The 13530-nt window shown below is 37.5% G+C and overlaps 1 protein-coding gene across 1 annotated transcript in view; it reads right to left on the bottom strand.

Moving 5' to 3' along the window:
- Positions 1–13530, bottom strand: part of PPP1R13B (protein phosphatase 1, regulatory subunit 13B) — a 42487-nt gene that overhangs the window by 15172 nt on the left and 13785 nt on the right. Inside the window, exons 4-7 of the mRNA XM_010157651.1 lie at positions 3479–3580; positions 2269–2443; positions 1717–1913; positions 39–179 (exon numbers count right to left, since the gene is read on the bottom strand). Coding sequence (XP_010155953.1) covers positions 39–179; positions 1717–1913; positions 2269–2443; positions 3479–3580 — 615 coding nt within the window. The remainder of the gene's footprint in view (positions 1–38; positions 180–1716; positions 1914–2268; positions 2444–3478; positions 3581–13530) is intronic.

Here is a 13530-nt window from a genome sequence, read left to right as displayed (position 1 = left end):
ACAGTTTATCTTACAGGAATGTTTTCTTTTTGACGTGCCTCAACTTTTTTCTTGTAAAGTCGTTCACGCAGCTCACTGATTCTCTTGTCCATCATAGCCACCTCCATATTACGTTTGTTTAAGAGTTCTTTCTGCTGCTGAAGCTTGGAGTTCTGCTCCTGGTTAAGCCTGTTACGGATCTAAAAAAGAAAAGGCCCTTGTTAGGACAGTTACTTCATTTTGTCTGTTGTCAAGTTGTTTTTTAACAGTGTTAAAAAACCCAAAGCGACTTGATTCGGCTGCGTTCTGATGTCTCTAATGTTACACTTCCACACAGCCTCTCAAGTAAGCATTTGCAACCATGAACAACCCTTGAAAGAAAGCAGCAAAAGAATGTCCTAATAAAGTAGTGGATACCTATTAAATACAGATAGACTGCAACCCATTTATAGCAAATGGGTTGAAGAATTAGGCATAAAGACATTGCAGAACTGAATCACACAGTGACAAACTGTCACAGAAAATGTTTGTTAAAAGTTACGTTTAACCACCAAAACAGTTTGAATATCATGAAAATTAAGTGATGTAAAACTTGTAACAGAAATCATGCTATTGATTCTGTTTTCAGTTCCACATGATATACTTCTTGATGTCTGGATGGGGGGTGCAGGGACTGGGCACTGGTTTTCCTCTACATGGGAATTAAACTGAAACCTTCACAGCAGGTTTCCAGTAAGATGAGGGGACGGACTGCCTTCATGGTTTAAATCAACCATGACACTCTTTATAATTATTTCTCTTGCTTTCCCTCTGGCATTTGCTCATATCTTCAATAACTCTGACTGTATTGTCTCAGTGTTCCAATTTTCACGGTAATGTTACATACAGAAAAAAACTGAGGCAAATTTAAGTCTTGATTAACATGTCTGGGATCACTGTGAAGCACAAGAGCAAAATCTTAATCTACTGAGCATCTTTACACTTACAAATACTCGAAAGATACTTGATCAGGTGGAAGATGTCCCTGCTTGTTGCAGGGTGGGGTTGGACTAGATGACCTTTAAAGGTCACTTCCAAACCACTCTACGATTCTGTAAGCCTTGTTATCAGCAGGGAAAAGGGAAAAAGAGGGAGAAGAGATCTTTATCCTTAAGTCACGGAAACATGAATTCATGTGATGGATTAATCTGTACGTTGCATTTGCTCATATAAAGAAATAAGTGAGATTAAACTTGAAATTTTAAATAATTTTGACATATTAAATATATATTAGAGGTGTTGCCTTGATCACAATAAAGTACATGAAAAAATAAAAAACCCTCAAATCCTGCCACACTGGCACACAATTAAGTATTCCATAACTTCTAAACATAACAACAGGACAAAACGTCAGTTTAAATGGAACATTGAATGACCCTTGTGAGCACTACACTTGAGATGTCCATATTCAGTATTTCACAGTACTGCAGTACCAGGGGCTGAGAAATGCCCTTCAGGACACTTGCACGCTTTGTATTACTATGAGTTATGAACAACAATAAAAATAGTTTTTAAAGCTAATGAAATTCTGTTTTGCAGAGGGGTATATGCTAACTACATCACACATTAACAGCATTCCACTCCACCAACTTTATAAGAATTGAACCACACACTGAACCATGTGGCCACCCCTAAGAGCATCACAGAGCTTTTTAAAATCTACAGCTATCATCCAAACAGCATGTCTCCATTACTTACCTGTAGCTCTTGATACAACTTTTTTAATTCTAGTGCTGCAGGTCCCGTCATCTGTCCGTTGTAAGACTGAAAGCCATTCAGTTTCCCTTTCCTTAAATCCTCCAGTTGCTGAGTAAGCTGATCCACTTTTAACACTGCAGCCTGTAGCTCCTGCTGCTTCTCCTGGAACATGGCACTTATATGCTCAATTTCAGTTGCTAAAATTAACAAGATAAAAATAACAAAAAATAGTAAGTAAAGCAGAAGTTGTTAATTTTTTAATTCTACAGGTATCTATAAACACAACACACTAGTTTTAAACCTAGTCTATGCATACACATATAAAATATTTATGTGTTGGGAATTTGCTAACAGTCATAGTATATCCTAATAGTTATAAATATTCTGACTGACTGTATAGAACAAGGGAAAAGCTACGTCATGCACAAAATTTCTAGAAATACAGAATCCTCTGTAAGATAAAAACCATTCTATCTTAAATCTTGCTTATTTATTTGCTAGTCATGCAGTGAATAGTAAAATAAATTGAATTTACTTTAAAATTCCACTTACACAGATTGCCATTCATGATCTTGCTGTAGTCCACTTGTCCTCTCATGGCACGGATTTTTTTCAGCTTTGTCTCCTGGGTTTCAACACGTTCTTTAAGTTTTTGAAGCTTTTCACTCTCAGAAACAGACTGCTGCTGACGACGTTCTTGCTGCTTCAGATAACGCAAACGTTGCTCCTGACAAAATGAGGTTTTAGACAATAAGTACCGGTTACCCATTTGCTTTAAAAAACCCAACTAACTTAGAAAATCCCATCACTATGATCAGTGGGTTTGTTTTATTTCTAGAAATCAGAAAAAACTGTATCTAGTTAAAATATGTATCAGTTCTCCCAGAAAAACTCTTAACATTAATTGAATGACTCTGTTTTAGAGCAGAGATTCTTTTAGACCAAATACCACACTTACATGCATGTGCAAACACAAGCCTAGCCTGAACACTCATTCAAACAGATCTGTGAAGGATCCTCTGGCATTTGCTTTCTGCTGCTATTAACACTTCTCCTGCTGTTGCAAAATGCACTTCCAATGCTGTTATATCCAGCTTTCCAAAAACCACAAAATCTGTCCAATGCACCATTTTACTGTAAGATAACGTTCCAGTTCTAAATTACAGTCCTTCCTCTGGGCACACAAGGAAAGGTTTTTTTTTTATTTATTTTTCTCCATTATTTCCATTAAGAGAACAACAGAATTGATAGGTTGATTCCTAGGTACTCCAAGCATCCAAAGCATACTGTACGTTACAACACCTACAGCAATGTCAAAAACACCAAACCCACTCCACATTTTGAAAACCTACTTGGTTACTTATATCTCAGAGACTTTGGAAATGTAATACATGAATATATACGAAGTGGGCAGATTCTCATCTCACATCACTGTGACTATACCGGAGTGAACGAGCTTCTAAAGGAGAGCAGAGTCAAGCATGGTCTATCACAGATCATGCAGTGGGCCTCTCAAGAGAGACAAACAAAACCCAGCAGCATTTTTATAAAGACACATCACTTGGCTTGACATAGGTTGCTGTAGTATCTTTTACACTGAAATGTTGGGTATTACCCAGATTAACTTGGCAAAACAATGGATTTCTCAAACTCTTTCCTGAGATTATCTAGAATGAATTAGCCTGTTTTTCTGTATCCATGAAACATATTTGTATACGCTGAAGGAAATTTGAGTTTATTATGATCTGTATATAATTATTACCTTCGCAACCAACATTTGCTGTTGATTTTCAATCTGCTGCTGTTGTCGGGCAGCCATATCTTGAAGTTCAGAAAGAGTGAGCTCAACACGTGGATTTCCAACCTGCAGAACACAAAACGTTACATGAATGCGTTGACGTGGATGAAGTGTTCTGACTGGAGAAGCTAAATCCCTGCTCCCAGAGGAAGGCTAAAGCCTCTTCCCCAGTCCTCAAGGGGAATAACAACGATAGATACTTATGGAAGAGTAAGGAACCTCAGTGCAGAAAGAAAGGACACAGACCATGCACATACTGGGGACAGAAAAAGCAAACGGGGGAAAAGCTGATGGAAGGAAAACACCAGAGAGACAAAACAAATGAGATTTTAAAAAGCCCTCAATACTTCATTTAACACTGCTCCGCGACCACGTTCTGCAGAACTGGTACACAGCGCTGGTATGCCACATGTGATAACACGCATGCAATGTTTTTTAACACAGGCTATTTTAAACAGTAATTTTAACTGCAGGGTATTTTAAGCAGTAATTGGAATCTGAAGCTTCTTTCCTTTCCTAACACTTTCAGTGTAACTGGCTCGGCAGCCTCAGCTGGCAATTGGCATTATTTACCTAGCACAGGACAAGGCCACAGGAAAACCCTTAGATAAAGGCTGTCGCTAAGCTCACATCCGAAGACGGTGAAATTTCCTAGCAGATTGGAGCATTTAAAGTAAGAATCAGTGAAAAACAGCCAGTACAAAGTGAAGCAAAGTTAACTTGATCCCTTTGGATAAGTAAGTGGCTATTACTGAGCAAACTTTGAATTAAAAGACAAGATATTAGTGGGGCTTTTACATTCCAAAACTAACAGATAATTTACAGAACTGGGGTAGAGAGGCAACTGCTGAAGATTATTTAAATTTATATGATGCTCTGACCCTGTGTGACTAAGTATTGTGTGTTTTTAAATTAATGCATTGTTTCAGTATATTCATAGTTCTATCAACAAATATAATTTAATCTACACATTTAATTACTTAAATCACATTTTTTACTATGTAATCATAGGAACCAGTGCCATGTAGCAAGACAAATTCCAGAGGCTGACACTTTGCCCAATACCTGCTTTGTGACTCAGAAAACCAGAACCCACAACCTCAGAATTTGCACAGAAAGAGAATACCAGCCTTAGAAAAATTATGCTGCAAAGTCCAGAATGGCCCAACATCTGTTTCAAGGTATTTAAGTGTAATTCTGTCAATTTATTGGATCAATGTAGAAGGTGGATTACTACACTGTAATAATTAAATAAACAATGTAGTATTTTTACCAAACCAAATGACCACACTAGCAGTAGAACAAATTAAAATTACATCATTTCCTATCCCAAATATAGTCAATACTGCTGAAAAAGAAAAGATAATTAAATGTTCTGGATATATTGATAAATAAAATTCTGTTTCAAATTAATGCTTACAAAATTGAACGAGGTCTGAACGTTTTACAGACACACACAAAAAACCAACCCCCAAACCAAACACCTCCCCACCCCAATCAGTCAAGCATCAGATTGTGGATGCGATCAAACCTGATCCCAGAGGAAAGCAGACATAGCTGCTTTGCTTTTCTGGGCCCAGACTGCTGACTTCCAAAGCAGTTCTGCAGTGATCCTGTCTGACAGCGTGTCCCCTGCAACACTTGTACTTCATTCTAAGAATAAAGTAAAATTCTCCGCTAACATCTTGTTGATACCGAAGTAACTCAGTCACTGTGAATAGCCTGTTTCATATTCCTACATCAAATTCCTAATTAGGTGTCAGTTCTCCAATCAATGCATAATACAGAACTGTTTCTTTAGGCTTCAGTCAGGAAAGGAAAATAATATTTGTTATAAAATAACCGATTTCTCGCCCCCCCACCTCGAACTCCAATTAATATTTCATGTCTCTGCACACAATTATTCAGGTAAGATACACACCTCAAGGCCCATCATTAAAATAAGCCAGATTGGGAAAACTAACTTCTAAAGTTGCTGCACTTTTGATGTATAATACAGACATTTAAGACTAAAATTTTTAGACAAATTTATTGTCCCCTTTTGAATGCTTCCTACTGAACAGATCATGGAGCGAAAGGATAATTCTTACTTGATACAACAGCTGAAACTCCTCTTACTAGTCAACCATAATGAAAACTATTTATGGTAGAGAAGTTAGTTAAAAAAAAAAGTCTATATATTTATTTACAGTTATAGCTATATAAAATAGTGGAACTAGAATAAAAGGCAAAATCCACCCAAAACACTAATTCTCTATTTCAACACTTTGTTAGTGAATACACTAATTAAAAAAAAGATTGAACTTAGTAGCGTGTGCTTTTTTTATTAGTATGACTTACGACAGACAAGAGTACTTCACGGTATTCTTTAAGGCCAAATAACTTATTAGCTGTTGGCCACAAGTGCATACAAGTCAGAGAGACATCTTATTATTAAGTACAGACTGAAAGGCATTAATTGGGTAAGAAAGTAAGGAAGCTTTTCCAAGTGCCACCCACAAACCAAAATGTGCTCAGTGGACACAAGAAAATAACACAGAGAAACCAGATGCTGCTCCCAGAACATGTTCAGGCTCTGCTGACTTCCTCTGGCATGTCCTTCTGCCAGAAAAACCTAAACGTCTATATCTGCTTCTGCTGGATTCTGTAGGTAATTCTTAAAAGGCTTGGAGGGTTCCCTCTGGATCACTGGTGGTAAAAGTAAAAAGACTTGGCACGTGTGTGAATTATTTTCTCAACACACATACGCTCTGTTTCAAAAATCTACAACTCTAATCAGACCATGCAAAGTCTTCCCAAGGCTTCCCTCCTTTCTGCTTTGATCGTCAGTTTAAGTTAACAGCACTAACAGCTCATTCTCTTTCCATCAGTAAATTTCAGTGTAACGCTGTCCAAGAAAGAGATGTTTTATTCTGCTAAGAAATCTTGTCAAAAATATATCCAAGATGCAACAAGTGGTATGGCTGTGCATACTTCAAGGTAAAAAAACCCAAACAAACAAATGAACAAAACCCCAACTAAAAAATCTACCACAAACAAACAAGCAACAAACAAAAAAAATTTCACTGAGTGAAAATCGCAGATTTTCTAAATTAAGTATGTAACCTAGAATGCACAATGACAATAAGAAACTGGTTGTAAAAGCACCAGAAACAAAATAAAAACAGTCTGATCCAAAAGCTCAGAACTTTTACTGCTTTAAATAAGCATATTTGAAAGTGTACCTTATAATGCCTGGAAAAAGAACTGCATTATTTTGCATTATGTAGAGTATAGAAGATTAATTATAAGATGAATGCAAATATTAGCTGCTCCTTGAAGAAGCTATAACTATTGTAAAACGTTACATTTAGAAGGTGTAATGTCTAAAAACCTTTTGTACATGGCGAAGCACAACAACATGGGAAACAGTGATAATTAACCATTTAAATATAAATGCTCTATGAGAAATCTTTTAACATTTACCTCCCTGAACACCAGTAAGTTCCCCTTTCACTTAAAGTAACTACACTATACTTAGGAAAGAAGAGGCAGCTGATGAAACAAAGTTTTAAACCTGTAACTTCACTCGCAGTTTGTTCTTTTTCATCCACATGGCAAAAGCAGTGACCAGATCAAGCACAATTCCTCTCTGACATCAAATCAATTATTTTCAAACAGACTGTTGCTTATTTCAGGTCTCCAAAACAGGACAGCATCATTCATGAAACCGTATGAAAAACACCGAATCTTTCTCTTGCCAAGATGCAGCTGAATCAATTCAGTTAGAGCATTTCGTGTTAGTTGAGTCTGCTTGTAATAAGCTGTAGGTACCACCGAGGAAAGTCAAGTCTCTGTCCTTCTTCCGAACCTCAGGTTAAGCAAGACAAAGACAGCGCTGCATTTTCTCAGTTCTTTAATGAGGTTGTTGGTTTCTCAGATTCTGGAGTTTGTGCTGTTCATAGTAGTTATTAATTTTGTCCATGAAGTCACTCAACTCTCATAACAAACCCGAGCCTATCACATTTAAGGTCCAGACCTCCTCCTTTCTCCTGCAGCCAGAGAAACCTGCCTCCTGTAGAACTGCCTTCTGAAGGCGGTACTAAAAAGCCACTACAAATACCTACTCCTCCAGATTCCAGAGATTCATTTGCTGTAAGGTGATACATCAAAGCAGACAGTTTTGCTGAATTGTAAATTTCTTTTCATTGATTCACAGAAGCATTTACACCGCAAGATGAACTCCTAAATAAAATGCTATAGAGCAAACACTGCATTACTAGGCACTAAGGAAGTATTATGTATGTCTCATACAGATGAGAATACTTAACACCTATATTCCCAATTTCTTAACATCGACAAGAATCTTAAAAAAAAAAAAGATTTAAATTGAGTGCTAAACAAAATCAAGGTCATGATGAGAGACTGAATTTGTTACGAACTGCAGTTTCCGCTTCTGACGTTACCCTACCACTACAGACTAGTATTTTACCATTTAATGATTAATATTTTTGAGGCAGGCAAGATGAATGGTACAGTAATAATTAAATAGTTTGGGAACCAGTTTACAAGCTACCTCAAAACAAGTCATACCTTAGGCATTTAATTTAGACAAGGAACCTCCTTTAATATTTTATTCTACACATTAGTCTTGTCACTCTGAAAATTCATTTTCTTGTTCCTCCTTCCTTCCTTTCTACCCTCACACTATGCTGTTCTGCCTACCATCAAACTCCTCAGTCTACATGCTTCTGAGTTATTATGAAATTCCTTACTCATTGGCAACCCACAATAATAAATGAAAAATTTCACCTGAACTCAAAATATTTCTTCGTCAAGCAGAATGTATTGTAGTCAAGACATCTAAACAATAAGGACAGATTCCAGTGGTTTTTTGCCTTTACTCCCATCAAAAACTATCTTTTGAGAGGAATCTAATTATGTCAACATTAAAATGAAAACCCCACGAGACTGACCTTTTGAAATAGATTATATTTTAAAAGATGATAATTAGGATGTGGTTTGGTTTTATGCATTTCTTTGCCTCCATGTCTAAGCCACGAAGACACTTATTTTGGATCGGGTTGTAAGTCTGCACTAGTAAGAACAGAAGGTTACTTTGAAAACAACAATGAAACCTATAGCAAACCCACACCGATTCCAGAAATAAGACCTTCAAAGCAACACAAATATTCAAAAACTTTACAGGCCACCCTAATGACTGGCAACCTCATGTTGAGGCTTGGCAACGCCCAGCTGCTCAAACAGCCCGTGTAAAGCATAATGTAACCAATTAATTGAAAATGAAAACCAGAGCAGTACAGGAATTTACCAATCATTTCCTGCACGTTATCTCTTCGGATCTTTTTCTAGGTTTGCAAGAGCCACCATGTCATTAACTTCCCTTATCTATTCCTTCCCTCTTTTTAAGATAGGTGTTCACACCCAGCTCCCACACAATCCTTCAGCTCCCTTCCCAATGCCCTGCACTAGGAAGTGTAGGGCTCAGGCACCTCAAGCCTCCTGAAACTAGCCAAGCTCCACCTTCTCCTATGCATGTATGAATCATGTTCAGTGAAGTCTCTCTCACATGTTTTTTAGTCTTTTTCCTATCACTCACCTCCATCACCGCTATCCTTAATTCCTCATTTACTACTTCTCTTTAAGGACTTGGGTCCACCCTTCCCTCTCGTCACAGGCAGAGATGATTCGGAGGTTCAACCACCAACTGCCAAGGTTCAACACATCCTAGATAAAATGCAGTCAACCAGCACGCAGGCAGGTGAGAAAGTCTGCCTCTTGGCTTCTGCCCTGGAACCCAGAACGGCTGGTTCTGACCCTGGCCGAACAGACTACCCAGAAAGGTTTTCTGCTTGTGTCCCATTACTTTCAATGACCTATTAATTTACTGACAGGCCAATACAGAGCAGCTACTGAAGATAATGCAGCATATATCCCACCCGCAACCTGGCTATGCTGCTTGTTCTTGACATAGGCTGCCACTCTAAAACCGTAGTACACATCAGGAATGTTTTAGCTAAATGGCCATTTTAGCTTCAAAAAAAAAGGCAAACCTTCTCTAAAGTCCTCCGTACCTCCCCTCCCAAAAACATCTGTGATGCTAAAGGTAACCATATCTTCAGCCAGAATAAAGGTGGGAAAAAAAAAAAAAAAAAAAAAAGAAAAAACTCTTTACCAGGGTTGAAAAAACACTAGCATATCAAAGGCTAGAGACAACGGGGCACACACCCACCACAGGAACAAAAGCACAACCCGCCCAAAGAACACAGGAGGAGGACACCATCAGTACTGAATTAGAGGAGGGGGGAGAGAGAGGGGGAGAGGGATCGAAGAAAACAACTCCTTTGGGGCCATGATTTAAAGAATTTACTCCTCCACATGGGAGTCCTCAACGAAGCACGCAACTCTGCCATGGCAAAAAGAAAACACATCATCTTCATCAGCCTAATAGGGGAGGACAGCAAAGGCCAAAAAGGTACTGCAAGTCGCTCCTGAGACTTAAAATACCTACATGGAAACACAAAGTAAATATTTTGGTTTCATTGCACGTACTAAAAGACACATGGTTTCCATAATCTATAGCAGTTTTAAGCTGCTGTTCCTTTCTAGGGAAAATGAGGGAATATGAAACTTACCTCCAGACTAAAAATTTACCTTTGTAGAGCTGTCAAAACCCCAGAAATCTAGATAGTTACATGTCAAACGCTGAACTGACAGGCCTGGGACTAGGTATTCAAGTATGTGGACAAATGAAGCATATTATATGAACAAGCATTTTCCCACAACAAAGCAGACTGACAACCATGAAACAAACAGGGGTAGGTCAGAGCACTCCCCAGCCAGTGAATTTTAGACTGGGATCAGGGCTCTGACAATTCTCAGCCTCCTGAAACCCAGGAGGTCTCACCACAGTGGGTTATCCCTGCAATTTCCTCCTCTGCCACACTGACAGCTAAGGAAGGGCGACAGCTGTGACTGCACACCTACCAAACCGCCAGAGCAGGAAAGAAAGAACAGCTTTCTTTGCCTGCTGAATCTAGCAAAAGATGTCCTAATTCTCCCAAGTGAACTGGGACATGAGCAGCAGAAACCCATCACTCACACTTTCCTGCCTTAAGCCTCATTCAAAGTTAGAGTTTAGGGGATGCTCTAACTAGCCCAGATGGCAACAAAGCTCTAAAGGTTGCTGGTTAAGAATAGCCAGCACACACTTTGGGTACTTGCCCTCAGCACAACAGCAGTGATGGGGAAAACAGATGGAAGGTATGGGAGTTCATTATACCAGTTCTGTATCAAATAGGTCTTGTAAGAAATGTATGTGCCCTCCTTGTGCTACCTGAGGACCATGAGCTGACAACACAGGATAGAGCATGTACTGAAGATTATTAATTCTTACTTACTCACATGTCTGAAACATATTAACCCTACATATCACCTAATTTCAGAGTTTTCGACCACATTTTCCATAAAACCTGATCCCAGTGCCATGCACAACAAAAACAACTTGAAAATGTTGTGTGAAAACTCATATATAAGACTATAAAAAGACAAAGGAAAATATCTGGGTTTATTTAAACTAAAGTAAGAGGTTTTGCTGATCTTGACATGGATGACACAATTTCCAGTTTAATGGCTTCATCCACAGCTCTGCTTTACACTTTTTTTAATTGGGTCAGAAGTATGCCAATAGCAGAAATCCATTTTAAATTTAGCTTAATAGCAATGAACAAGCTAATTAACCCCAGAAAAAGGCAGCCAGAATACTGGGAATTGAGGGAAAATATACATTGTCTGTGCTATCTCCTGATAATCAAATAATCTTTAAATTAGTATTACAAACAGAATCTGGTAACTTTACTCAGAAATTTATAATGAAAGTGTTGGTTTATTTGTGCAAATACAGTAACTCTTTCTTAGAATAAATGTGCTTCAGCTGTATCACAACTTACTGAAACATCTCATATTATCTCTACTTGATAAAATTGTACCATCTCTCATAAACTACAATACCTTGTTAGCAATTCCTCCAAACTGCCGATGCTAATACATCACTCTATATAATAAAATGTTTAAAGTCTATTCAGCATAAGTGACAGACTCCAGATTTTCTGTTTTCCCTTATTGGGTTCTTAGAAATCTCACAAGTGAGACTGTCCTCTATTTTGCACAGAACAGCTAAGAAAAGGCAAAACTTAAAAAAATCAAAACAATGTTAAAATAGATTTTTAAAATTAGAAATGGATTTAAGCATATATTGAACATCTGCTACATGTGAAATAAACTGCTTATAAATCACTGCTACAATATAGGAAAGTCGTATCTGGAACTTGTTTATTTAATATGACTTTCTTCCTTGTCCTTGCAGACACTGAACAGCCACAGAAATCTTAAGCATGTTTATATTAATTTTGGTGTGGGCTAAAACACCCAGTAGCTGATTTGAATCAAAACGTCAACCTCATTCTCCTAACAAAAGTAAATTACCTTAGAAGAAATTACGCATTCTTATAGAAACAACAGATCAGTTGTGCAAACTTCAGTCCTGTTTACAACAGCAATCCTTATACCCAGAGTAATTTTGAGTAATAGACATGTTACAATACATGTGGAAAACATCCCGTCCAAGTTCCTTTAAAAAAAAAAATCTTGGACCTGTATTTTTCTGGGTCTTGTATAATAGCAAAATCTTATTCTGATAGCCAGACTTAGCTAGCCTAAGATGCACTTATTAGCCTGAATAACATGTTTAGCCTCAAATGTGCGTTTCCTTTTCCCTTAAGTAATTGTTTCAATATGAAGTTTTTCTGTGGTGATGTAATATTGTCTGCATGAGAACAGGATAATAAAACATTTCCAAAACACAGAAGTACTAAAAATAAGTATCCTGTTATTGAAAGATATGTTGTAAAACTCAGCACAGGACTTGCAATTCTCATAAAATCTAAGTTGTTACAAGCAAAAGTTGACCGTGACATTTTGAAGTAATGAGCTTCTGATAAGGTCTTAAAACTTACAAATGCTAGCAAATGCATCTAACAAAACCTGATTAACTAAGAATTTCAATTCATAGTAGTAGTTACAAAATCTAAAGTGGTCTGCATTCCTGTCATATGACAACGAAACCCACAATCATTTAAAGTGCAAAACCTATACAGCTCTTAACACATCCACCAAAGTGCAAAACTAACAAATTTTTAAAAGTAATTGATTACCTGTTGACTATTTTCCCATGTAATTGTAAGAGAGCACATCTTTATTTTGCAGCACTGCCCATCAGCTGTAAACACTCGCCTTGCTTCAACACACTTCAACTCCATATTTCGGTTATATTCTGCCTACACTAATTGTTTAACTGTTTGCTGTGAACAAGACAAATCAACAACTGTACACACCTTAGGAGCTCCTGCATGGCTCTTTGGCTCAGTGCAATCAATAGGAGGTAGGATATTTTTAATCTTATTGTGAAATAAAGGGTTCCCCAGATTCTTCTATCAATATGAAAGTCTGTCTGTCTGCATTCATCAACAATCAGCTAACGGAAAGGGCTAGTGGATTTCGCCAGCAGTAAAAGACCTAATCACGGCAAGATCAAGCCAGCTGTCAACTACAATCAGCTTGATTCATTGCACTTTTCATATTCAATGGAAAACGTTGAGCAATACATGCTTCTTTCACAGTTAAACTGAAAATATAAGAATACAGACAGTTTAGCTTTCAAAACATATAAAATATTTGTTCCATTTGTATTTTTGCATTATAACCAACTCAGTGCAAAAACTGAATACCAAACCCATCAGTAAAATCATTACTTTTTGTATTTAATTTTACTGTTTAAAGTGACAGAAATCCCTACCACATGAAATTTAAGAAAGCATTTTTTTTAACACAGACTGCCAAAGATAAAAAGCAAACAGTACAGTCAGAAGAGATACCACAATTCTATGCAAATAACCTTCCCAGTGTTTGCTATAGGCTTTTCCCTATGTATTTCAGCTTTTTCTTAAATCTTGCATGCA

Source organism: Eurypyga helias, unplaced genomic scaffold, assembly GCF_000690775.1.
Source record: "Eurypyga helias isolate BGI_N326 unplaced genomic scaffold, ASM69077v1 scaffold32068, whole genome shotgun sequence".
Lineage (NCBI taxonomy): Eukaryota > Metazoa > Chordata > Aves > Eurypygiformes > Eurypygidae > Eurypyga > Eurypyga helias.
The sequence above is the reverse complement of the archived record's forward strand: the minus strand, read 5'-3'. Positions and strand labels throughout refer to the sequence as shown.